We start from the raw sequence: 24334 nt of genomic DNA on the forward strand, positions 1-24334 counted from the left end.
CAAACATAGGTTCGTCGAAACCGAGGGAAAAGACAGAGGAGGCAAGGACCCAGTCAGTTGACTCGAAACCTGTCGTCAGTTCGCCACGACCCATACAAAGACTGGAAGTTCACGGAAGGGATAGCTTCGGTGCTCCCAGCAACAGAACCGTCGTGGACTTCAGACGGAGAGACGCAGCCGAAGATGGCCGGGACGAAAAACCCTGAATACGGCAAGAAAGATAGCGTTTCATCCTCTGGCCCCGATGACGCTGGAAGCCTCGCGGAGGGTTTCTACACAAGCTGAAGTATGCGAAGCGTGTGGTCCCGGTGAGGCCGTCCACTTCGCCAGCGTCTCTGTCCTGCTCAACGGCTTGGCAGTAGACACAGTCAGTGACAAACGAGCGAAAAACGGGATATACGGAAAAGAGGCAGCCTTTCCGCGCACTGAGTTGCGCGTTGCCTTCACCCGTAGTTCCAGGAACCTGATAAAGAAGCGACAGCCTGCAAAGCCCGGAGAGCCTCTGCACCCTGGGCGCATTTGACGGTGACGATTGCGGTGGTTCTCTCTCAAAAATCAGCTGCCTCACTCGGCACAAACATACGCCATGTCACCGCATTTGCTCTCCAAAGACTCTTCTGGTGGAGTACGGCAGAAGAGAAGACGTTCCCGATGCGTGCCGGGTTTTTGTCGAGCACTATTCGTCGGCGGACAAATAAACAACAGGGCAAGCCGAACTCTGTTTCGCGAGTCGCATTCAGCGGACCTTTTGCCTCCGAAAATCTCCGTCAAATACCGCTTCGGATCAACAAGAGTGCATCATTGCTTTCGAATAAACTATGTCACCTGGTCAGTTTCGAAAAGATTCATGTGCGACGGGACAGAACCCGCCTGCAGAGGCGAGTGCTGACAAAAAACATATTGCTTGGGAAGTAGCAGGCAGGAAGACGCACAACAAGGTGAATAAAAAGAGGAGACACTCATGCAGGAATAAGCAGCGGTTAAACGCACAGTCCTAATGCCCGAAACTAGAGAGAAAACCAGCCGTGTAACAGCACGTCTTGACAGGAGAGAACCGTGTCGCACGCGAAGTTTCGCGGAAGCGCAGAGGTCCTGCCGGAGAAATATTACAATGGGTTCACAGGCAGCCGGTTTGCTGCAAAATATGGCCTAAACCGGGCAAGAATCCGGATCTTTCAACGATCAGCGGAGAAGAAGAGGAAATCAAACAAAGGTGGCATTTTGCCGGGGCGCACACACCGAAGAAACATCGAACTTCCAACGCCCTAGAGACCCCACCTGCTTGCTGTGCCACGCACCTACCAGCAGAGTGAACAGCTAACGCGAACCCGGCCTACCTTCGCAACAGGAAGTCGACAACAAACACTGCCGGCCTATGAAGTGTAAAAGGAGAGGCAACGCCAGAAACCAACGAAATCGAAACGTCCCTGTCTGCTTTTACCGAAAAGCAGCGAAGCGGAAGGTTGGGTGGGGCGCAGCCGAGATGTCGTAAGGATGATGAACAATGAATTTGGATGGCCCCCCGAGGCTGGCAGGGCAGAGAGAGAGCAGCTGCCGTGTGAGCCTCCCCCATGTACCTCAAAAAACAGGAAACAGCAATAGAACGGAATTCTCGTCCACCCGTGTAAACAGTGTGAAGCGTGTCTTGCCAGCAGATTTACCGGTACTTCGCAGTGCTAGCCCGGCAGACACGTCTTCCTGTTACCCATATTCCACGTGTCGCAGGCTGTTCCCCGCATGAGCACAAACGGTTCACTCAAAGTGTCGTCTTTTCATCCGATAAACACACAGAAAAAACTCCTAGCATGCCCCGAGAAGTTAAAATCCGCCTTCTCGTCACGCATTTCCTCTCCTACTTTGGTGACCGATCTTCCCCTGACAGTTGCCTGCTGCGTAACTGTGATTGAGCAACGTAGCACAGAGCCAAATGTCACTGAAGACGAATCACCCTAGCAGGACTATCATGCGTATACACTGTGTGCTTCAACCACGTAGCAAGCATCACGTAGGACAAAGTTTGCGCGAGGGTGTGTGCTGTCGGAAGGCAGGTAACGCTGGAAGGGACAAACTGCGCTAGTCGTCGTCCGTCTGCACCAGTTTAACGTAGGCTCACTGCTGCCCCATCGGCGAAATTGTATCAACCCTCAGCTGCTCAGTAGGTCAGCTGAAAAATGAAGGGAACCGGGATTCGCCACACGGTAACAGAAGGAACACGCCCATGGCCCTTCAGGCGACATTTAAATGGAGGCAGGGAAGGAACCTGCTGAAGTATGCCGAGAGCCGGAAAAGCGAATGCTGCAGAGACAATACTCGCAATAGTGGAAGGGCCTGTATTACCTTCATGTCCGGAGACGGTACTTCGGAAACTGAGTCCCCCTAGCCCACACATGAGCGTTGGCATTAGCTGTGTTCGAGTGGGATTCATGGTCCACTTGCAACATTGCTGACCTCGTGCTTGCAGCAACGCTTGTCCCGCCTCGACTGTTCTGCTGTACTACTCGTGAGAGGGACACGCGATACGCCGTACAGTGCGCGGACGCCGATGTATCGTGTGGCCGCATCGGCTCGTTCTAGCATTACGATTGCTGGGAGGCCGTGCTAGAGTGGGTGTCGGTGTGTGTCTGCTGACGTATTTTTTATTCCTTAGACTAAACGTCACTGTCTCGCTTGTTGGTCTAAAAGCTCTCCTCACTACGGCCCTGCCTCCTGAGCTAGGACAAGCGCAGCACATGCCCTCTCCACCATGTGCCACAACCCACATACTGGCCGCACGTCTTCGAAAAGGTCCGGGAAAGTGGAGACGGCTATCACAGCCCACATGCTGAGGTCGTTTCGTTCTTGGCAGCTGTACGTCTGCTTGAAACCCCGTTAAACTATAGAAAGCTACCCAGCGTGCGCTCCTGCCGATGAGTAATGCACATCCATTGGCTACCAACCATCCTCTCAACTCGTTCGCGCTGTGGCAGAAGAATTGACAGTAAAGCAGAGGACCGGCATGGCGTCTCTGTAGAGAATGATCGACGTACGCCGCGACGAGTTTCCGCGCAGTCAATGCCGTATTGCGTCGTGGTCGTGTTGAGCGGCGGCTACTGATCGCTGTCCACCGGACAGCGAGAGGTGGCTATTAAGTGCGGAAGATTGACTTTAGCAAGTTCGTTGACAATAAAGGCACAAGCAACTTGCTTGGCTCCCCATCTACCTCGTAAAGCAACTGGTTATCGTCCACAGCTACCGTGTGTAACTGGAGCACCATTATAAATCAACAAACTGCAACTGTAAGCGAGTTGAATACCACCTGGCAGATGAAGCATGTTCTATTCAATGCCTGGCCGGAGGATGGAAGCACAAACGACAACAGGCGTATGACCGCCCCACCTGTATCCACGCTTCCCGCCCTCAACCGGTGTTTGCTACGAGACGAAACGCATAACGGAACCAGGGAGATGAAGATGGAAACCAAACAAAGCGACACCTTTTGAGAATCACCTTTTACAAGGAACAACCAGTTGCAGGTGTACTACAGACACTACACGGCACATTGAGAAATGGTTCGGAATTATGCCGGGACCTGGGAGGAAAGCGCAAACAGCCATGGATGCGAGCGTGTGCTATCCTGTATCCTTGCGTCAATTAGTCAAGTTTTGTGTATAACGTGATAGGAGAAATAGGGAACCACGGAAGTGAACACGACAACCAACACACGCCGACAACGGTTGACGGGCGAAACACCAAGTTTGCAGGAAATCCGCTCTTACTTTCCTGATAAATTTGTCCTTAGAGATTCAGGATATGAAACCAAAAATACTTGTAAACGGCCGTCAAAGACGCTGCTCTTCACAACGAGAGCAGCGCGCTCTTGGGGTGTGCCGGGGGTACTCTCAGTTGCGGACTGATTCATACATTGGATTCACAAAAAACTTGGGATTCCGCTAACAATCTTCCGCTGAAGCAACAAAACACATTTTTTTCTGTCTCGCCTATCACACAACGAGGATGGCGCGAGAACGCCTGTGACAAAAAACATCTTTCAAGAAGCCACTGGTAGTTTGTGGAACCCCCTTCATCGAACACGACTGTCGATGGGTATGATTTGGATGAAGAGCGGGACCAAGGCGACACCTCCCCATTCAGATTCTCTTCTGTTCCTGCTCGTTTCGTTTCTGCGTCACGTTTTTATTCCTGTTGCCCCAGTTAAAGCAAAATATGTGAACGATCTTACTTGGTAACATGGCGGGAATGAATCGCTGAGAGTTTGAGGAGCTCTGGAAGGGGCCTTCTATTGCTCATGGGCGCTTTTATGGATATATCGAGAGGTTATTCTCGCGTTTGTTTATGGCCTTTTATTTTAACCGGTACAAGGAACGCTGTTGGCAGTCCTCTCACTTTGACATAAGTATGAATTTGCATGCAAATATACGAGAATTGAATCGCGAGTTCGTCTGAGAAAGGCCATGCCTTTCCCTCGATGGCCTTTTTCTGTTGTGAGGCTGTCAGTGGAACTGTCGAACACGGGAGAAGGAATCCAAAGCCTAGCATAGAAGGTACCTGTCCCCTAGCTGATCTTCCGTTCAGCGGAAAAACGGCGGGGTTATTTCCTCCTCTATCTCCTCTGCAGTCACTAACGCACTTCTTTTCTTATGTGTTTCATCCACCTGTGTCCAACTGCTGGATGGGCAACAAGTTGATCGAACTCCGATACACACACCCGGATGGGTCCAGGAAGCAAAGTGAATGTTAATTCTCCACCGTGCCTGTAGACCTCCCCGTCCAATCCATAAATGCCTGCAAACAAACTCAAACGAACAACAAGAGCCTGCTTCCCGACGTTGTCTTGTACACGAGTAAAGAACGGGAAAAACATAAAACATGAAGCGCCAGATCGACATGCGTTCCACTGCTTTATACATGGGCAAAGAAAAGCAAGATCCAGAAACGTTACAATACCACTGTTGCCACACTGAGTGGTTTAGAACAACTCTCCGGTCTCAGGTACGCCTTAAACGGAGAGTGAGAGTTTGTGCAGTGACTTTGGGGAAGTCGCATCTCTGTTGCAACTGAAACATCCAAGTAAATCGCCAATGATGCTGCAAGTGTGATATTGCTCTCATGGATGTGGTTCTCAAAGAAAACACGGTAATTGGCGGGCGCCTTCGCGTTGTCTTCAACGTACATGGCAAAGAGGTGTGTACGATAGCAAGCGTACGCTTTCATGTATTCCACTGTTTCACCGTACCTGGTTCAGTAAGCTTAATGTGCACACGTTTCACGGGCAGCATTTCGAGGCCTTTCTCTTCGGCCATGCTCAGTCGTCGCAGGTCACTCGTGTACGCCCACAGCCGTGCCCGGCTGATCTCTGAGGCCCACGCGAATTACAACGCAGACGGCTGAAGAAGAGAATTTGTCTCAAAACTTACGACTGTCTGGTAATTACAGTGGCTGAACGCTACAACTGCGAGGAAGCGCCACGGAAACTTGAACTCCAGATATTTGATCTATCGTTTCTCCGACAGTTAACCTTGGTGACTGCTAACCCATTCAGGCTCCTCATAAACGGCAAAACTGCAATATGATGTCAACTGTGGAGCAAAACGAAGATTGGAGTTCTGTATAGGAACCATACAGGAGAATATGAGTCGTATAATGTGTGCAGTCCTTTCCAGCCAGCGAGAATAATTCTGTTTTCTGTCCACGCTCCGAACAAAACCATACACACGGTATGCCTCTCGGTCTTACCACCATTCATCAGAAGAAGCCAAGCGCACGGCCCGTCCATCTGCGCTTGTCGCGCGACTGGGCGATCGTCGGTCCAGTGCTGAATCACGTCGAGGGCAACAACCATGTAATCGCCTGTTTGATATATGGGACACATGCAATATCAGCAGGACCGTTCAAAATGTGACTCACCGATTTTCTGTATCAGAAGCGCTGGCGAGGTTGATTCATACAGCTAGGTGTTTGCCGACCAGCCCACACAGAGACACCCGTGAAGGCAAACACTTACGGGTTGTTACGTGAACGACATAACAAAGCTAGCTTGTGCAAAGTCAGCCTGATACGTGCCAGGCCTAGGCTACGAGGCTGCATATTCCAGTCGTGTATTTCCTTTGATTTTGTACATAAAGTTATCCTTTGTCGTACATCATTTGTGAACATGCAAATCGGATGAGAAGCAGTGGCATCTACTATCCGACTGAAAACGGCGTTTGTTGGTAGTTCAATATTGACAGCTGAACTTTTCGCTGGTTGTCACAGAAAGAAAAGACGGGGGAAAGGCAACATACCGATCCTGTGGACAACCTCTCCATTCGGCAATGTCGCCGTAATATAAGCTGGGAAGGTACGTCTCATAAGTAGCTGGTAAAGGAAAGCCAACGTGTATCTCATATGTCCTGTCCAACGTGTATCTTCGCTGTGAACTTGGGCTGTCCCAATAAACCCTGCAAGATTCCGTCATGAAGCACAACAAAAACAAAAGACAACGTTTTACCACGGACAAAGATGCATTGTTCCAATAAAGATTTTTTGGAGCGATGAATGACTCCGCGTGGCGAACGATGGACAGAGTGAAACAGACACATGCTTGGAGGACGACAAGAGTTTGAAAATATGCAGATATGAACGTCAGGCTTTCAGGGAAAAGGAAACACAGACAATGTTGAATTTGTGAGCACGGGACCAAAAACCACAATACCACCATACATTCGGGGAGCCATGCTTCTCAGCAGAGTTCTTCAGTTGACCACTCTGCATTTGCGCTTAGTTACGACGACCATTTACTACTGAATACACCAATTATATCCTCACCAGAGCGAGCCAGTAAGCAACGCTCTTGCCGAAACCTACTGATGAACACCCCTGTGATATCTTCTGGTGCATCAACTCAAAATCAGATAGGCATAGAGATATACTCCAGCTTCCGCACTCAGAACGCTCGCCCGGCATAAGCATGTAGGTAGTTTTAGACAAATGCACAGAGGACGGGGAAAAGATAACCCTCCCTGTATTAAAGAAAATGCATCTGTGCGTGTATGCGAGTGAAAGTTCGACATGTCGCAGAACGACCGCGTAGGCGGAAAAATGAACAGAATGCAACTGCTTACCGAATTCCAGAGAGTTGCAACAGATGTGGCGCTCGCCTCCCGCCTCAACCAGTAGTGCATTGATTCTCGTTGACCGACTTTCTTGGAGCCTCTATGCAAATACGAACATATATGTAAAAGAGCGGCAGGCATCACACACAGAGGACGGTGACAAAGCTGTAGCTAATCCAACATCCAGAAAAGCGTAGGCGACTGGATAATATATTGCCCCGGTGAAGAGGCTAAAGACCCGAAACCGAAACAAAGCGCACCTGCCTTTCCTTGCCTCGACCCCTCAGCTCCTGTACTCTTCCGAGTCAGGGAACAAATATTTATCCTAAATGCGGCTGTGACCTTTCAAATTCATGCAATCACAGTTCAATGAGTTTCCGCATGGTCACCCCTTGCTGTGATACTTTGTGGTCAAAATTTCCGACGAACAGCATACTGATTACCTCCTGTAAAACATATTTATGCAAGCTTCCCATACCTCCGTGACTAGACAAACAAGTAGATCTGTAGGCAAATGGCTAGCGGCTGATGTTAAAGCGGGAATAGTTGTTTGAAAAATCCAGTATACGGAAGCAAATCACTTCACCCGTTTCCTTACCCTCATCCAAAAATGCAGAAGTCTCTCTCGCCCAAGCTGCATCATATTCTTGTCCTTTCCAGGCCCCATTTTTGTGGCTAGTTCATCCATCATTTTGGCGACTCTTAAATGGTGCTTTGCCAGTCTGACACCTTTCAATTCTGGTGTAGGAGCAGGAGACAACAGCCTTGAACACTCCGCAAGATCTGCAGACTCATTCCTGTTTTGGGCAGCAAGCTTGGCGACAATGCGAGCAGCAGGCATCTCGGGGACCGAAGCTTTGGCATCGAGTGTTCGCTCGGTTCCCCCTGAGCAGTCGTCCATCTCCTTAGTTTCACAGGCGCCATCAGAGCACGAAGGTGAAGCTAGGTTTTCCCATGCCCCGGCTCCTCTTGAACCGGCAGCCTTTGCCACTCTGGCCGCAGCGTCGCAGGCAGCCTCCGCTGCAACTGCTGCCTCTTCAGCTTTCACATCGCAGTTCGCGGAAAACGCCCCTTTCTCCACAGAGGCTGCCGCAATAGACGCCTCGTTTCTGGCAAGAGCCGCGACATCTACTGCTGCTTGAGCGGCTGCTTGAGCGGCCACCGAAGGATATTTAGATGAGTCACAGATGCCTGGAATGGCTTGGTACAAAGAATGAGACGCTGCAGGGGGGGCTGGATCCACGAATTCGGTTGGCCTGGAGGACGGCGTGCTGGAAAGAGAACTTGTATCTGATTCGTACCCGTCGCAAGTCTCCATCCGAGATGCGCTCTGAGCACAACCGGAAGAACAATTCTTCGATGCGTCTAGACGCACAATTCTCCTTTTGCCGTCTTGAGAATTCGAAGTTTGCTCTTCGTTTCGAAGCCCGTGCTCTGCCTCATTCGGGACCAGTTCAAGCCCTTCATCAGTTGATGTCTGTTCGGGGTGGGCAAAGTGACGCGAGACTCTCCTTGACGCCTTTGCTTTCTCTCTGTCCAGTTCTTCCATAATTGCAGCCGCAGCCTGTCGAGCATTTGCTGCGTAACACTTTGCAGCAATAGGGCCGGCATAACTGAATACGAATTCACTGCACCATGTGTTGCTCGTTCCAAGAGGAACTGGGGTGATTGGCAGATTTAAGGGAAAGATACACTTCTTCTTCCTGCATGCCTCGCATTTCGGGGTCTTGATTCTGCTTCGTCTTTTATTTGAATTAAACAAATTGTCATAGTCTGGAGACACTCCTTCACCTACAGGAGCTTCCTGCGAGTTGTCTGACCCCTCACAGTCATCCCAGTCGGCCTGTCGTTTTTCGAGGCCAGCCCGAATCAGCAAGTTGACGATAGAGTGGTAAGAACCGTCCCCACCAAGAATCAGGCAAAGGTCGAAGACGTGAGACCATCGGTGAATAAAGGCACAAACGAACTCTCCATTCTTTTCGTCCAATACAATTGGCAGAACCTTTGTGTCAGCACCGAAGAGAAGGAGCAATTCCTGAAGGCAAAGCCGATGCAAGGAAAGCGGTAACTAACACCAAAGAGCACTCCTCATGGTCACTCTGTGCATTGGGAGGAGATAAGATAATCGAACCACACCGACAAGAAAGTGATCCTTGTTCCAACACTGCATCGTTTGCAGAAGCTATGCGACTCATGCTGGGTGTCGATAGCGGCCACAGAAGGTATATATATACATACATAGGGCACGCGGGTTTGCGTGCATAACATACGTGTCTGGAACTACAGGTGTCTATGCATGTTTATGCAGATTTGAGTTCGCAAAAATGGAAGGACGAAGTACGACTAAGCAAAAGGAACTTGGGGAGAAATCATGCTCATCGCTAACACATCTTGGCCATTTCATTATACGAATCGAGCGGACCGGTAGAATGAGCTGCTGGTAGTAGGTCATCGCCATTCTTCCTCCACTGGTGGGGTTGATGAGTGCCAGTATATGGCGGATGTGTCCCTTTGAATTTACAAACCCGTAGCGCCCACAAAGGGGAGACTGAGGCTGGAGTGCAGACACATACTGGGTCGTTTTTTCGGCAGAATGTTCATCCAAGCTGAATTCCCCAGCGACGGAATACGGGCGAAATTGCTGTCGCAGTAAATGAAACAAATGATGACGTACTACCCAGATATGCGCAAGGATACAAAACAACAGCTGAGCCCAGAACTGCCAGAGAGCTGGCAGAAATGCTTCACCGCAATATAGCGCACGAAGTAATGAATTCATCTGCTCAGATGACGGGACATCCGGTGCACAAAACTCATACGCGTACTCTTCGTGTGGCACTAACGTAACCATCGCCATTGAGCTTGGCATAACTGAACTGCCAGGCGTCTGCTTCACCGCACTTACGGCCCTGAGATAGCCTCCAGTAGTAATGTGATGCATCACGATCTTGTACAAGGGGCGTACACCACACACGATGAGAAATAATGCATACAATGCTAAGGAAATGAAGACATAGGGAACACAGTTGGGGATAGTTTTCAAAAGGGACTTCCTATCATCAGGGAATTTTACTTTCGACTTGGGCAGAACGCGGCGCGCATCTAAACTGGAGGCGAGCACAAACGTTCTCTCGATCTGTTCTTCAGCGGCGCCAAACTGGGACGCTGCAGCTGCCTGAGCGACGACGGCATTACACACCGCAGCATCTGCGGCTGCTGCTGCAAAATCTGACGAAATGCGGCGCAGACCACCGGTCGACTCTACCGCTGCAAAAGAAATACCAGACAGGCAGCAAGCAGCAACGAAACCAATAATCCGTAACGTTTTGATATGGCAGAACAGAATTAAATCTAGAGATTCGACTGAGCCCCGTCCTTTCACTCCACTCCTTAGGGTGCGTAATTCGTTCGATATGGGCAACCATGAATGCAGTTCGATGAAGAAGAGAAACGGACCAACTAGAGGAAAAATGAAACATGCTGTGCACGAGGTTAGGTATACTATGCAAACCACAGAGCACATATATATTTTCGTAATCACTCGCGTTTTGACACGGCTACAACATGTGACTACATGAAGGCCTTTAGCCAAGATCGAAAGGAACCACAGTACAAGCACGCTTTCAAAGAGCTAAAGCACAACGGAGAATCTTACGCGGTTCCAAAGAACTGGCAAACTCCCGGTCACGTCCCTCGTGGCAACTGCAGAAGCAAAATCCGCCAAGCTCTCCTGGGTCGTCGCCGCTGCAGCGCCGGCAGGGAGCGCAAGGAAGGTCAGCAGCAGCCAAGAAGTTTGTCCGACCGCTTTCTCGCGACAGAGAATCCGCCATGTTGTCGCCGTTTCAGGGACTATTGGGGCTGCGCTTGAAGAACGTGTAACAGCGTTTCCCGACTGATACACCAACAACGAGAGGCCTGTGCTTCGTTAGCAAACGCCAGCGCAGTGTGCCGTCGCTGGACCCAGGAGCCCCTGTCACTCCCGTCGACACTGTAGCGATGCGAGCGGAAACACTTCCGAAAATTACCGACGGTGTGTGATTCACGAGTGGCAGTGAGTTGCAGAAACTCTACGGAGTAGTGTGGAAGAGAGACAGAAACAGGATACGAGATACAGAAGACACTGGAAGCCAGCCGAGACATAAACGAAAAACGAACCGGCAAGGTTTCATGGAATGTCCAGATTGGCGGGACACCGCTTTCCCTGTTGACAAGGAAATTCACGGATCTCAATCCGATTCTCGATGTTTCTTTCTCGTTTGAGCGCGAACTCATGCAGGCATGCGCGATCAAGATTCTCTATCGACTCATCGCACAACAAATACGCACATGTTATAAATTTCGCATTCGCACGATGGACCTTTGACTACCTTGCCAAGCACGTAAACCGCTGATGACGCTATGCCGCATTCGAACGAAATGCGCTGCGGCACACCCTCTTATACAAAGCTATTGAATTATGTCAGTGGCGAGAATATCCAATGCCGAGGTCCTAGAAAGTGTTAGGGGCCCGTAGGCGGAAAAACGACTCTCTTTACCAGCAGCCACAACACGCCTCGAAGCACAGGAGTCAAGGGACTGTAGGCACCTGTATCGGTGCACGGATTCCTGTAACCGGAGATACGGACTCTGTAGTGAATTTCCAAAAAATTGGCGTGTCAGTGCTGGTAAACGTGTTGAGGTGATAAACGCTGTACACCAAAAAGGGGTGTTTCCAGGTGGGAACGAGCCAAAAATATAACGAGGAATATAACCTTGCCGAAGGCGAAGCTGTTAAATCGCGATTGTGCTGTTTTTACCGTAGAACGTGCGGAGTAGCAAAAAACGAAGTAGATTTCACAATGACCCACTGCGGCGGGTATCCGGGATGATGGATGTTTCTGAATAAAAAGGTATCGCGTGTTGACGTACCATGTTATTCATTGACGCCATCATGTGGCAGTGAGCAAGACGGAAGCACACTGCCAAAAACTCCCCCGTGGGACCTCGCCTCGTGGCTAGACATTTCCAGCTCGCCCTTTGGGCACACGGGTTGATGGTATCGCTAAGACTTCCAAAGACGCGTTAAATAAAACTAACATGGGCTGTTTAGACGCTCCTGTGTGAATGATTTTGATATATAACGTACTCCATTAATAACCTTATGGGTTTACGTATGAGACGCCAGCGAACCACTGGAAAATTTGACTCGAGGACCACAAGTCCGGTGTGACTACCGTGATACAGCTAGGGACGCGAAGATTTTTCAGACCGCGAGGTACACAAAAAAGTTCGAATCCGAATGAGCACTGATGATGATTCGACGTCGAATCACGTTAAAATCAATACTGTTGATGGGAACGTTCGTGCCTGTTGAATGGCGACCTATTTGGTGTCTTTACCTACTTCAGTAGTCCAATGAGTCTCGGCCGCTTGCGCGGAACAGTCCCCAGCATTCCCGAGTTCCAGCATCCGTTTCTGGTTGTCCCGTTTCAAATCGAACGACATGGGGCGGCCGATGCCTCTCAGCAGCATCATCCCGCTTACCACGATGTCGGATGCCCGTGCTCCCCACTAGATACCTGACCGGAGCTCTCGCTGGCACGGCTACCCCGAAAAACGGGCTCTAACACCTTGCTGCTCTGTAGCCCACGGCCGGACGTACCCTGCGGCTACTGCAGCCGACCATGTTTCCCACCCTCGATCAACTTCTGCGAATATAGATATGTGACTGCAGTAATACATTATTCCTCCAAAGCTATTTTCCTCCAAAGCTACCGATGTCTGGGACTGAAGCAATCCGGTATTAATGAAGACTTCGCCGGTTTGGGGCCCCGCAGGCCTCTCTCTTTTGTGGCGACATTGAGAAAAGTAACGGTAACTGGAACAACCGAATCGCCAGGTTTTTCAGAACATTGGGAGGGTCAGATCAAGGCTACAGGGCAAACACGACGTCACATAATGTAGAGGGGCCGCGAACAAAATCCCCATGTAGTCAAATGAATGCCGTTCGATGGAAGACCGAGACAATAGAGAATGTCCTTCCTTACATGTGAGGTGTTTTACGAAGGTCAGAGACAAACGAAAGGAAGTAGAGGCTTCACGTTCGCTCCCCGTTTCGCCAGTTCTTCAATGTCGCCTCTCAGCGGGGTCAGACACCGCTGAACGCTCCCTTGAACATCGGTAACTTCCTCCACCTGAGCAGGAAAAGAATTAACCCAGAGATGGACAGATGATAATGCCGTGGTAAGAATGCATCAATTATGAATTGCTGCCTTATCCTGAGAAGACGAAATATAGGAGTGGTGAAAAGGCCTGTCAGTCCACACAGAATTGTAGATACGCACAAACAAACATATGCCCCGGTACACATACACACACAGCCATCTAGATGCACGCCAGGATTGTTCCTCAGTTTTTTCATTTTCCTCCTGCTTTCCAGAGAAGAATGTACCAGATCCTTCGACTGAGCGACGTCGGCAGCAGCCAGCCGGGCGTAAGTCACGTCGAACTCCGCTGCCGTTCCCGCTCCTCCTAGACCGGGGCCGTCCTGCAAGAAACGTGAAAGGCAGAAAGGAAAGCAATTATCTACAAAAATGACTGACGTTTCGACACGTTTCATCCCGAAACAAGGCCTCTCATGGGCGCACACTGGACACCTTTCACCTATGCGTTTTGTAAAAGCAGGAACTCAGGAACTGTGTGACCGGACTTCTCTCTCTAAACCCCTGCTGCCGCAGAAGAGTTTTCGCGATCGAACCCTTTTCCAGACGCTTATCATTAACACTTGTTTCTCTGCTCACATCCTCTTCCTCCAGTGCCAGCTCTTTCGTCGCTGCTTGGGTTCGCTGCACACCTGCGGAAGGAAAGGGCACGGACAGCAATTGTAGGAGTATAGTGCCTACTCTTGTGCTGCCTCTAGGCACTCCGGAAAAACTCTTTTGCCACCGAAACAGAGTATCGAAAAGGCCTGTCTATCTACGAGGAGCGAGAAGACTTCCGTGATGTGGCCACAGATATGCACATTGAGATACAACTTAAATGCACCCTGTAGACAGAATGATGTGTACGTACTACAAATGAGCCCCCGAAACGTAACTGATTATACACATTATAGGCTCTTCTTTAGATCTCCATCGTCATATCGCGCGCTGCCGTGCTCCCCACTTCGGGTGTCCCCCTTGTTCTCCGTCGCCTTTGCATCTAAACGCAACGCCCACGCACGACGCGTTGCGTACGTGGAGACACGTGTTCGCTCACATAGTGTACATGTCGATGTATAAATGCGAATCCAAGTATTAAGGGACCACGGGGTTGTATAACACGACACAGGCTCTTCTTTGTAGAAACCCACTTCGTTCTTCCTCTTCTTTCTTGGATATGAGCATGGCAAGCGCTTCCAGCGTCGCACTGAGAAGCGGCTTGTTAGCAGTAACTGCCGGGCAGGTGGCCATGCGCGCCAAACCGAGGATCAGGACTTTCTTCACACGGAGGGGGGAGGTGGGCGATGCCGCCACCGCCGGCAGAACAATGAAAGAGAGGACCTGCTGCGACAAGTTCGGCTGGATGGTTTCGAGCGCGTTCACCAGCGATGACGGATCTTCACTTTTGCACTGAAGAGACCAGCACGAACACGCAAAAGTGACACGCGCAGCCACGACGTTTCTATCCGCATCCACCTGTATACACACGCGTGTCTAAAACTAAAACATCCCGAAGGCTCAGGTGGTGGGCGCATGGTTTTGTGTCATTGGGATAAACAGATGTGAGAGTGACAGTGAATGATGGAGACGATAAGAGACACGTACGACCGCTAAATCTCTTGTGGGCCATCTCGGATGGAGGCTCCCGGCCGAATCAACGATTTGTGTTAAACGATGGCAGCAATAAACAGGGAAAGCAAGGGATCATCCACTGAAGAGCTTCCTGGGTACGCATCCATTTTCTTTGACAGAAACTGTGGAGGAACCACAATGCCGTAGGATACGGCACTCCAACACTTTCAGCTGTCAAAAACTCGCCACTGGAGCACAAAATCCATTTCCGTGTATACAACTAGAAAGACTTACGTATCCCGTACAGACTAACGTGAAGGGGACTACCACAGCGAATGTCATGATGCTTGACGTAAATACTAACAAACCACCGGTTTTGTTTACACGTGCTGAATACGAAATCTCAACAACAGCGGGTGCATGTATAAATAAAACAGTCCAACAGGTTGTCTACGATTATTTGAAGTAAATACATCGTTTAAGCTAAAGATATACAAACACGTGACAGTCTTGATAAGGTCCACGCAATCCATCGAAATAGGGAAGACAACCATGTAGGATTTTGGCTTCTCCCTACATGCATGGCCATCTTCCTTGCTACCCCTCACTCTCCTGACAAAACCCGGGAGTCGTCTCATCACCCCTCTTCTTTTGTCCGTCACGAGCCGTTCTTCCCCATTCTGTACACCTTTTCTTTTTCCCCAGAAATGGGCTCCTTAAAGCTACCTCTCACTCCTTTCTTTCTCGTCTTTTAACCGCCTCCAGCAAGGAGGCCAGACGGTCTTCTTTGCTTGCTCGAGAAGAGAACTCACCTGGAAGACCATGAGAGAGAGACAAACATCTCGGCACACCCCCTGCCGCTTGTTCAGTTCGTGGACCCGTTTGAGGAGGACAGTGAGAATCATGTTGAAGTACTGGGCGTAGAATGGGAACGGCAACAGCTTGAAAACGGTATTGAGCAGGTCAAACGAGGCGCTCATCAGTTTCTTGTGGTACAGACAGTATTGGAATCTCTCCAAAAGTGTCTGCATGTTATCCTTGATCAAGTCAGTGAAGAGGACGTGACGCCGGCAGTAGGAACCAATAAGGCGAATGAGGGCCGGTACGTTCCCCTGGGAAGCTGCCCAGACACTCGGCTGAAGCAGGTGTCTATACAGCTCAACGTACAGCTGGGACGTCGCCGCGTTTCGGTCTTCTGCTGTCTCCAGAAGGAGTCCTAAGACCTGCAGTTGCCAATAGCAAAACGCCACACACGAAACGTCGCCTCCGCGATACACAAAAGATCATATCTCTAAAACCCCCTCTCGCGGTGCTACCGGCGCCACGCAGAGGGAGAACGAAACGACACAGATAAAACGAGGGAAGCCGCGGGGTCTCAAAAGCCGAGTATCGCGAACTACCCCACACAGTCAACACAAACTTCCCAACCACGCACCGTGCGTATTTTAACGCGCTGCGAAACTCAAGTTGTCTTCTGTGTTTCTACCAGTACTCTTTCCACACGCACCGGGAATGCAAACAGCGTCTCGTCATCGCCTCGTTCGGCACGCACATGGCGAACTGTCTCTGCATGTGATTGGCAAGGTCCACATCGCAACGCGAGGGTGTGCTACTGCATGACGGGATAGGGGAATTTTTCGCAATTTTCTCCTACCTGGAAGCAGTATGGAATGAAGTCATGGAGGGTTTGCTGAATGAGGACACTAAGGACCGGGATGACCTGCGCCTCCATCTGGGCTCGGTGCTCCGTCGAGGCACTGACGATCTTAACGAGAGTGGCGAGACACTCGAAAAGATAATGAGAGAAGGAGGGATTCGACAGCTTCGCTGCGACAGCTTGGATGCACGCGAGGACGACAGAAAGGGCTGGCATGGCTGTGGACATTGCGTCTTCTTTCAAAAAGATGAAAATCCGCAACAGACAGCTCATGATGAACTCGTTCTCAAAGAGGCCATCTGTAGACGCTCTGCTGCGTGTCGTCTCAAGGAGACGAAGAAGGATCTCAGTTGCCTGGAGAAAACCCACAGAACAGAGACACACCAGACCACGATTCCACCCACCTGACGAAAGACCGTCAAACGCCTGTCTCTCCTGTCTGCCTGCCCCGTCTGAAGTCCGGGGTTTCCTGCATCAATTCCCTCGTTCCCCGTCCCTCTATTTCGCTTGTTTCCGAATCTTGCGCGGGTGTTGCAAATCGTCAAAAGCATTCACGCGTGCCTTGTTTCCAGCCAACAAATGCGTCGGTGCTCGCCTACCTGCTTAAGGAGAGGAGCCGCCGAGGCTTTGTCGATTTTAAATTTCCCGTTCTGCTTTGTGTTCAAGAGCCTCTCCAGCGCGTACGCCGCGTAGGTGTGCACGATAACTTGAGACGAGGCCAAGTGAGCGACTAAGAGCGGAAGGACCCCGTGAAGCAATCTGACAAAAAAACACAGAATGCAGCTCAGCAGGCAGAACGCGCTACGAAGGCATCCTAGGGTCGTTGCTCCCAGCAGCGTGCAACTCACGGTCGCACGTCCCCGGACACTTGTCCACGGCGACTTGCGCAGTCCGCAAAACGCGAGGCGGAGCCGCCTGGAACGGAGTCTGTGGCGAAAAACGAAGCTACCGGCGCCAGAAGGACTCATCGTCTGTCCATCGACGCGACTACGCATCTCCACTTGCACGAGCCTGTCCCCCGAGCGTGGCAGTCGAGGCGTCGGCGCATCTCTCAGCGTCGACACACAGGACACCCCGTGCACCTGCACACAGTCGCAAAGACAGTTGGTCTTGCTCGAAGGCGCCTTGGAGGCGGCCGTGAGTCTTACTGGACGTCGAATTTGTTCCGGAACGCCGCGATGACTTTGATGGCGGCGAGGCGAACAATGACGTGCTTGTTGATGTCGGGTTTCTTCAGCTCTTCGAGGAGGGAAGCCTTGAAAAAGGCCTCGACGTCCACGCGAGCGTTGACCGCCTGGACACCTCGGAACCGCGTGGAGCCGCGAATGCCGACCGCCATGACGAGGAAAGTGCTGGCGTCCACGAGCCGCTCGCCGCGGAGCGTCTCGCCGCCTCCGAGGCTGCTCGCCTGCGCGGACAAGACGTTCACGATTTGCAGCAGCAGAGTGGTGATCGCCTCGTCGTGCAACTTTGACAGGCTCTTCACCAGCTCCAGGGCTGAGCTCCGCCGGGTCGCGTGGTGCTCGCCGCCATCGAGGTCTCGCCGCGTGAACTCCAGCGGCGAGTCTTCGATCAACTCGATATCTGCAGAGGAGGGACAGACAGACAAAACCACACGCGCGCTCGGCGTTTCTATTTTACAGACGACTCTACCAGACGGGAGGCACGGACCCGCAAGCATGTGTGGAGCCGAGGGGTGCCTATGACGCGTAGAACACGGGCGTCGGGACGCTGTCGGACGCGCCCCACCGGTCTCTCTTGTGGCCGCAGGACCGAAACGCCACGGCGACGCTGAAGGGAAGCGGATCCACGCAGGAAAAGAGAACTTCCGAAGCGCCACCGCGCGCGTAAATGGGGCGAATGTTTGCCTGTGCCCAAGAAGCTCATTTCCTGCTGCCAAACGGCTGACAGATACGCCTTCGCTTCCTTCGTTTCGGAGGTTCTCTCCGTACAAAGACGCACGCATTGGACTCGGCGCAACGTGTGCAGAAAAACGACATAAAAGTGTGTGCAGACGGGCAGACGCAGCAGTGCATCTCCTGGTCTGCACACACATGCAAGGAGTCAAAGGGCACAGGCCCAGTGACACATACATCGTCTCTATGCGAAGGCATACGGGGACGCAGAGATGGTGAACGAGGCAGAAAAAGGGACTGCAGGCTTTCCGCCGCTTACCATAGTCGCTCAGCTGCACGTTTGGAACGATGATTTTCTCGCATATCTCCTTGAGGAGATTGGCATCCGCAAACGGATCTCCGGATGTCCCCTCGGGGGCGCCTTCGGGTGCCTGCCACGCGGTCGATGCGGCACTGCTGAGGAAGTCCATCGCAGCGGCGGCCAGGAAATCGTACCGCTGTTTCGACGTGATCTTTTGCATGTTTTCCCACACTGCAGAGAAAGAGGAAAGAGACGACTGGGACATGCTCCGTCGATTTCCGTGCAAGTGCACGCCCCCACACACACATGCCACTCGACGTTTTCGCCAGCGATGGGCCCCACAAAAGCTGAGGCCGCGCGGAACAGGCTACGCGCTGCGAACCGTATCACGCGCCATGCCCACGAGAAACCGCACACGCCCAGGGGGGCGAAAGAGAAGGGCGCTGGCGTGCCGATGGAATCTCGTGTCCTCCTGTGACACAGGCAGACCCCCGGCCGGGAGAACGGCCAAACGAAAAGGGGACTGGGCGGTCTTCCGATTCAGCGGAAAGACCGGGGACAGCATTCGGCAGGAGATTGGCTCGATTCTTCACTCGTTAGGTCGCCTTGCTAAAAGCGCGTCGCACTGTGACAGGCAGCGCCGTCACCGCCATCTTCAGACGCGGACCTCACCGTCTACTCGCCAAACGCGAAACCGCCGCTGCCTTTCCTCGACACATGGCAGAGGCTTGCGGCCAAGCGTGCGTATGCGTGTGTGTGTGTATGCGTATATGTGTGTGTGTGTGTGTGTGGTTCTCCACTCTAGCGGGTGCCCGGGCGCGAATCGTCCCTCCGGCGCCGTTTCTCACGACCCTCTCGAGAACGGGGCGCGTGCTGTCTCCCGCGCCCGCGCGTGCCCGCTTCTGCCTGCGTTCTCTGCTCGTTTACCTGCGTGCGTGCACACGGCGACGAAAGGCTGGAACTCTTCCTGATACTTGTCCGCGTAGAGTTTGAGGTTGATGCACACTTGCGTCGCGACTTTCTCGAGCAGACCTGCAGGGGGGATCGAGGCACGAAAAGCAAGGTTTGCTCTGAACTTCTCGAACTGCGACACACCAACGGTGCACAGCTGGGCGTCAGGTCAAAAAATCTCGGGACACGGCTCTCGAGTAGTGGACAGTCGTTTTTTGTCGGCACTGGCCGACGCCCGCCCTCGCAGACACAGACTTCGACGCCCCTGCAGCCTCCCTCTGTTTCCCTTCCCGTCCCCGCGTCAGGCGCTCTAGCACGCACGCACGTCGGTGCCTGCCTGTGCGAAGCGTCTCTCCTGCCGCGCATTCCTGGATGTCTGGGCCGAACTCCGTCCCTGCGCCCCACGGAACAGAGGGCGGGTGCCAGGCCGTGTTGGCTGCAGGGTTTTCGCAAAAAGCTGGCGAGCTGCGCAATCGCGGAGCGTCTCGCTGCTCGTTTACCTGGGATGTCTTCGTCGGCATCTGCGCTGGGGTCGATCTGCTGGGGAGCGAGGCCAAGGCGTAGGAGGACGACAAAGCCGCCAATGAAATCTCGGAGGTGGTCCTCGAAGAACTCGGGCAAGTCGACAGTGTTGAGGGAGAAGAAGACTTTGGAGGCGAGGAGAAGAACCTCGAGGAGCTCGGGGCAGTTCGTGACGGCCTTGCTGCCGTTCACGGCCGCGCCCGCGCTGTGGTCACCCGCCCCGCTCTCTGCAATCGCCACTTCGAGGAGTTTCAAGGCAGTGCCAAAGACCTGGAGCAGCGGCTCCTGGGTCGCAGGCAGCACTTGCTGGAGCTCGAGCAGCACGTCGTCCGAGCGGAGGGCCGACCGGTACTTTTTGAGGACTGCGTGGAGGATCTCCAGGGCGGCGACTTGCTGCTGGAGCAGCGCCTTCTGCTCAGCGGCAGACGGACTCTGCTGGAGCGAAGCCACCGTGGGAACCAAGTGCTTCTGACTCAACTCGGGGAGAAGCGTTGGCCAGTCCAGCGGCAAGTCGGTCTCCGCAATCCGCGCCAAGGCATCCGCGAGTTGCATTTGCACGCGCTTCTCAGTCGACGGCGCGAGCAACAGGCACAACAGATGCTCCTTCACCAACACTCGATTCGCCTCGCTGATGCCGCCCTGCTGCGGGTCCACGTCCCACAGCCGCCGAATGTAGTTCTTGAAGTAGATCGCACCTGAGAGAGCCGGAAGACACACGGAGCGGCGCGCAGCCGGGTGAACCTTGCGATTGTGGTGACTGGAAGACGCGCTCTGCGTTGACAAGCGCCACGTGACCGGCCGAGACGCGCGAGACAGAGAGACGCCGAGGTTGGCGTTTCACCGCGAAAAACATCACGTGCCACATGCAGGCAAGTACGATGACGCAGAAAGAGACACACGCGGAGAAAGAACGCGAGAGAAACAGTCAAAACGCCGCGCGAACCTTTCGCTTCCAAATCCCCGGAACGCGCCTCGGACGGGAACACACTCGAACAGAATCCGGCGGACCTGACTCCGCATTGGCTTCCCCTCCTTGGACCACGGAAGACGCCGATCGCGTCGCCCTCACGCAACGGTTTTGGCCGTTTTCGGCGGCTTTGCCGCTACCTCACAGACGGCAACTGAAACGAAAAAGACGCGAGCGCCACGCCTACTCTTTCCGCTCGCACAACGGCCAGACGTCCCCGGAGACTGACGCACACAGCTCTATATGAATCTGCATCTCTACGTAGCCAGGCATTCCGAATCCCGGGTATGCAGAGAGAGGATGTCCGCAGGTGTCTCTCTCAAGTCTTTGGCGTCAGGCCTGCGTGACTCTTTCACCATGTGTCGAGCGGAGTGCGTTTCTTGCAGGGAAGCAAGGCATGCATCGCGGGGGCCTCGAGGCCTCTCTGGTTTTGTCCTCGCCCCGCACGCGCTTTTTCGCTTCGCCAGAGGGGCCAGAGCCAGGCCAGTGTCTGTGAGTGCACTGTTTTTGTCTTTCTTGCACTGTTCCCCACAAAGCCTGCTTGCATCTCGAAGCCCAGACACTTCATTTCCTTTATCTCTTTCCCTAGACTCGCAAAGGGAGTGCAGCGTCTTCTGCGGTTACGTCTCCTTCCTGATGTTAGTCTGTATGGCATACACGCATCGGATTCTTGTTGGCCTGGCACTGTTTAGTAACTGGATGAACGCTCAGAAGAGCGCGTTACCCCTTGGGCGTTTCCGCTCCAGAGCGCAGACGGCTCAAACGCTTCCCCTTTTTCTCGCCTTCGCGTGGCGCGCGACGTCCGTCCGCCGCGGGTGGCTTACCAGCCTGTTTCGCAGCAGGCGACGCGTCTGCCCCGACGAGGAGGAGGAGAAGGTCTTTGGCGAACGCCTCGGTGCCGCTGCGTCTTTGCAGCTCTTCTTCTGCGCAGCGAATGGCCGCGGGGTTGGCAGCCAGCGTCTCCTCCAAGAGCGCCGCCAGCGGAAGCTGAGCTGCGAGCGCCTGAAGGGCGCCGGGCGCTCCTGCAGCCGCCCCGGCTGGGGCTCCGACGCTCATTTTTTGTGACGAAAGGGAAAGGACTTGGCGTGGAATTGTCCACCGGACGCTGGCGCCGTTTCGAACCTCCAATACCCACGGCTGAGTGTCCCCTCTCCCGCTTATGGAGTGTTTTCTCGCTGGAGTGTCCAGGCACGTCGCCCTGCCGCAACTCTCGCGTTCGGCGCGAACCGGCTCTCCTCGCCTTTTCCTGGAGTCGAGGGGGAGACACACTCGGTGGGCAGAAGTGTCGGCGAAAGAGGAGCGGCGCAGAGAAAAACGGGGAACGGAAAGAAGAAGCACAGAGTGCGCGTGTGCGCTCTTCCAGCGATGCAGTCAACAGAGGTTAGGGAGAGCCGTGCAGAGGAGAGGACTTCAAAATGAACTGTGAGTGTAGACCCGGGGGGGATTTGCGGACAAGCGGCGAGAGATGAGACTCTAGGGGGTGCACGACGCACCAAAACAGGCCCGACAGCAGCGAAGGGCGTTTCGACACGGGAGAGAGAGGAAAGAGCGGACGGAAGAATGAGACAGAAACAGGGCGACACAGCGAGCAACAAAGCAATGGGAACAAAGAAACGCGCCTACACAACCCAGGAGGGAAGATCTGCACGCAAGTGAAGGTGTCGAGACAGCGAGACGAGCAACGCCAAGAGCCCACGAGGTTTTTCGAGGACAAATAGCACCGTAGGACGGCAACAGGACTCAGAGACACACGCACATACACTCTAGATACTCCGAAGCAAGTCGGGGGTCGTCTCCAGGAGCATTTTCAGGTGTGAGAAAGGCCAGTTCAGACAAACAGTGAAGGAGGCGAGACTGTTTTCTTCGCTTCCTCACCTAGTCGCTCTGGAAGTCGCGTGAGAATGCCGTAGGCATCGACGAAAGAAGCGAGGAACCCGTCCACGCAAGCTGCTAGGTCAGGTGTCTGTGGACTTCTTGGAAGAGCGAAAAGGGGTCAGGTCTCAGCAGAAAACGCGCACATGCTCTGGATGGTCGTTCATCTCAGGGCAGTGGAGACAGACAAAAAGGGGTGCGCAGGCTGTGGAAAACACCCGAAAATCGGTGTGCCCACACAACTTCGAGACAGATGAAGCAGACAGTCGCCTGAACTGTCGAGAAGGATTCGCCCTATTTCGATTCCACCCACGGTGTTCCCGCTCTGCGGCTACTGAAAAATGTGTGTGGTGTCGGCAGTTGTAGACAGTCCCATTCACACAGCGGCATTGGTGAAATCGAGAAGCATGAGCTTGGTTGGTTTCCTTGGGTCCATGGGAGGAGAAAACAAAGATGCAAGGTTTAAGAAACAGCCAAGCAAGACCCGAACTGTGCGTGTCACCGGCCGGAGCGATGTGACGCGAGTTGGGGGGGGGGGGGGGGGGGGAAACGAACACTGGCCTGTACACGGATCGGAGGAAAAAACAAGATCTACGCAGGGGAGCTACGAAGATTGGAGACAACTTCCCGGAGGGGAATGGCGAAATTAGGAAGAAGGAACGGACAAGATAGTCCACGGAGCTCCGCAACGACAGAGCGGGCGCAGTCCTTCGAAAGCGCGGGAAGACAGTGAGTCCGAGAGAAAAGAACTTTGTCTTCTTTACTTGTGTGCCTCGACGATGTTCTCCATGCTCACTTGTGTGTTCGCAAATCATGGGAAGAGCGCAGCCCAGAAAGTGATTCCCTCGGAGAAAAGGCTCCTTTCCAAGCGAGAGAAAGGGCGAGAGTGGACGGATGGGAGTTTCTCGTTCCCCGGATGCATGCGATGGGCGCGGAAAAGGGGAGCGCCGGCACTCGGTCCCCTAAGCCAGAGACTGGCAGCATTTTTCGCGAAGAACATCTCTCCTTTGCTTTTCCAGGTTGGGTAGGCGCCTTCCCTCTCTTCTGACATGTATGAAGAGCCACCGAGATGCGCGCAGCAACTGAGAGGACGCGTTGTCCCTCTTCATGTGCAGAGAAAGCTTGGTATACGGCACCTGCCATTGTCGTGCGGGTGCTCTCGCCTCTGCGCCTACCCATTCCGCTTCAGGGAGGTTCGCGGCAACCTGCTTGGATTCCTCACGTACAAATCTAGAAGCAAGGGAGACAAGACATACGCGCGGGCGAAACGGAGGCAAAATCAAGCGAAAGAGACCTCGAGGCTCCCGTCGCTCAAACCGCCAGCGCAAACCAGGGAGGGGACTGTCTCGGTATACGGCCGCGTCTC

General features: G+C 53.0%; 2 protein-coding genes across 2 annotated transcripts; both read right to left on the reverse strand.

The window, feature by feature from the left end:
- Positions 1–7262: 7262 nt before the first annotated feature.
- Positions 7263–10921, reverse strand: NCLIV_008090 (conserved hypothetical protein; the record flags this gene model as incomplete). Its single annotated transcript, XM_003880322.1, has 4 exons — positions 7263–7433; positions 7792–9126; positions 9433–10358; positions 10747–10921. The coding sequence occupies 4 exons, from the start codon at positions 10919–10921 to the stop codon at positions 7263–7265; spliced, it is 2607 nt and encodes an 868-aa protein (XP_003880371.1).
- A 2217-nt stretch (positions 10922–13138) lies between these two features.
- Positions 13139–22152, reverse strand: NCLIV_008100 (putative IMPortin-alpha re-exporter; the record flags this gene model as incomplete). The annotated part of the gene is made up of 12 exons (XM_003880323.1): positions 13139–13264; positions 13522–13617; positions 13871–13923; positions 14422–14680; positions 15655–16065; positions 16497–16853; positions 17099–17258; positions 17648–18083; positions 18675–18887; positions 19584–19688; positions 20108–20824; positions 21921–22152. 12 exons carry the CDS (start codon positions 22150–22152, stop codon positions 13139–13141), a joined length of 3165 nt encoding a protein of 1054 aa, XP_003880372.1.
- Positions 22153–24334: the final 2182 nt, after the last annotated feature.

This window comes from Neospora caninum, chromosome III (genome assembly GCF_000208865.1).
Source record: "Neospora caninum Liverpool complete genome, chromosome III".
NCBI lineage: Eukaryota > Apicomplexa > Conoidasida > Eucoccidiorida > Sarcocystidae > Neospora > Neospora caninum.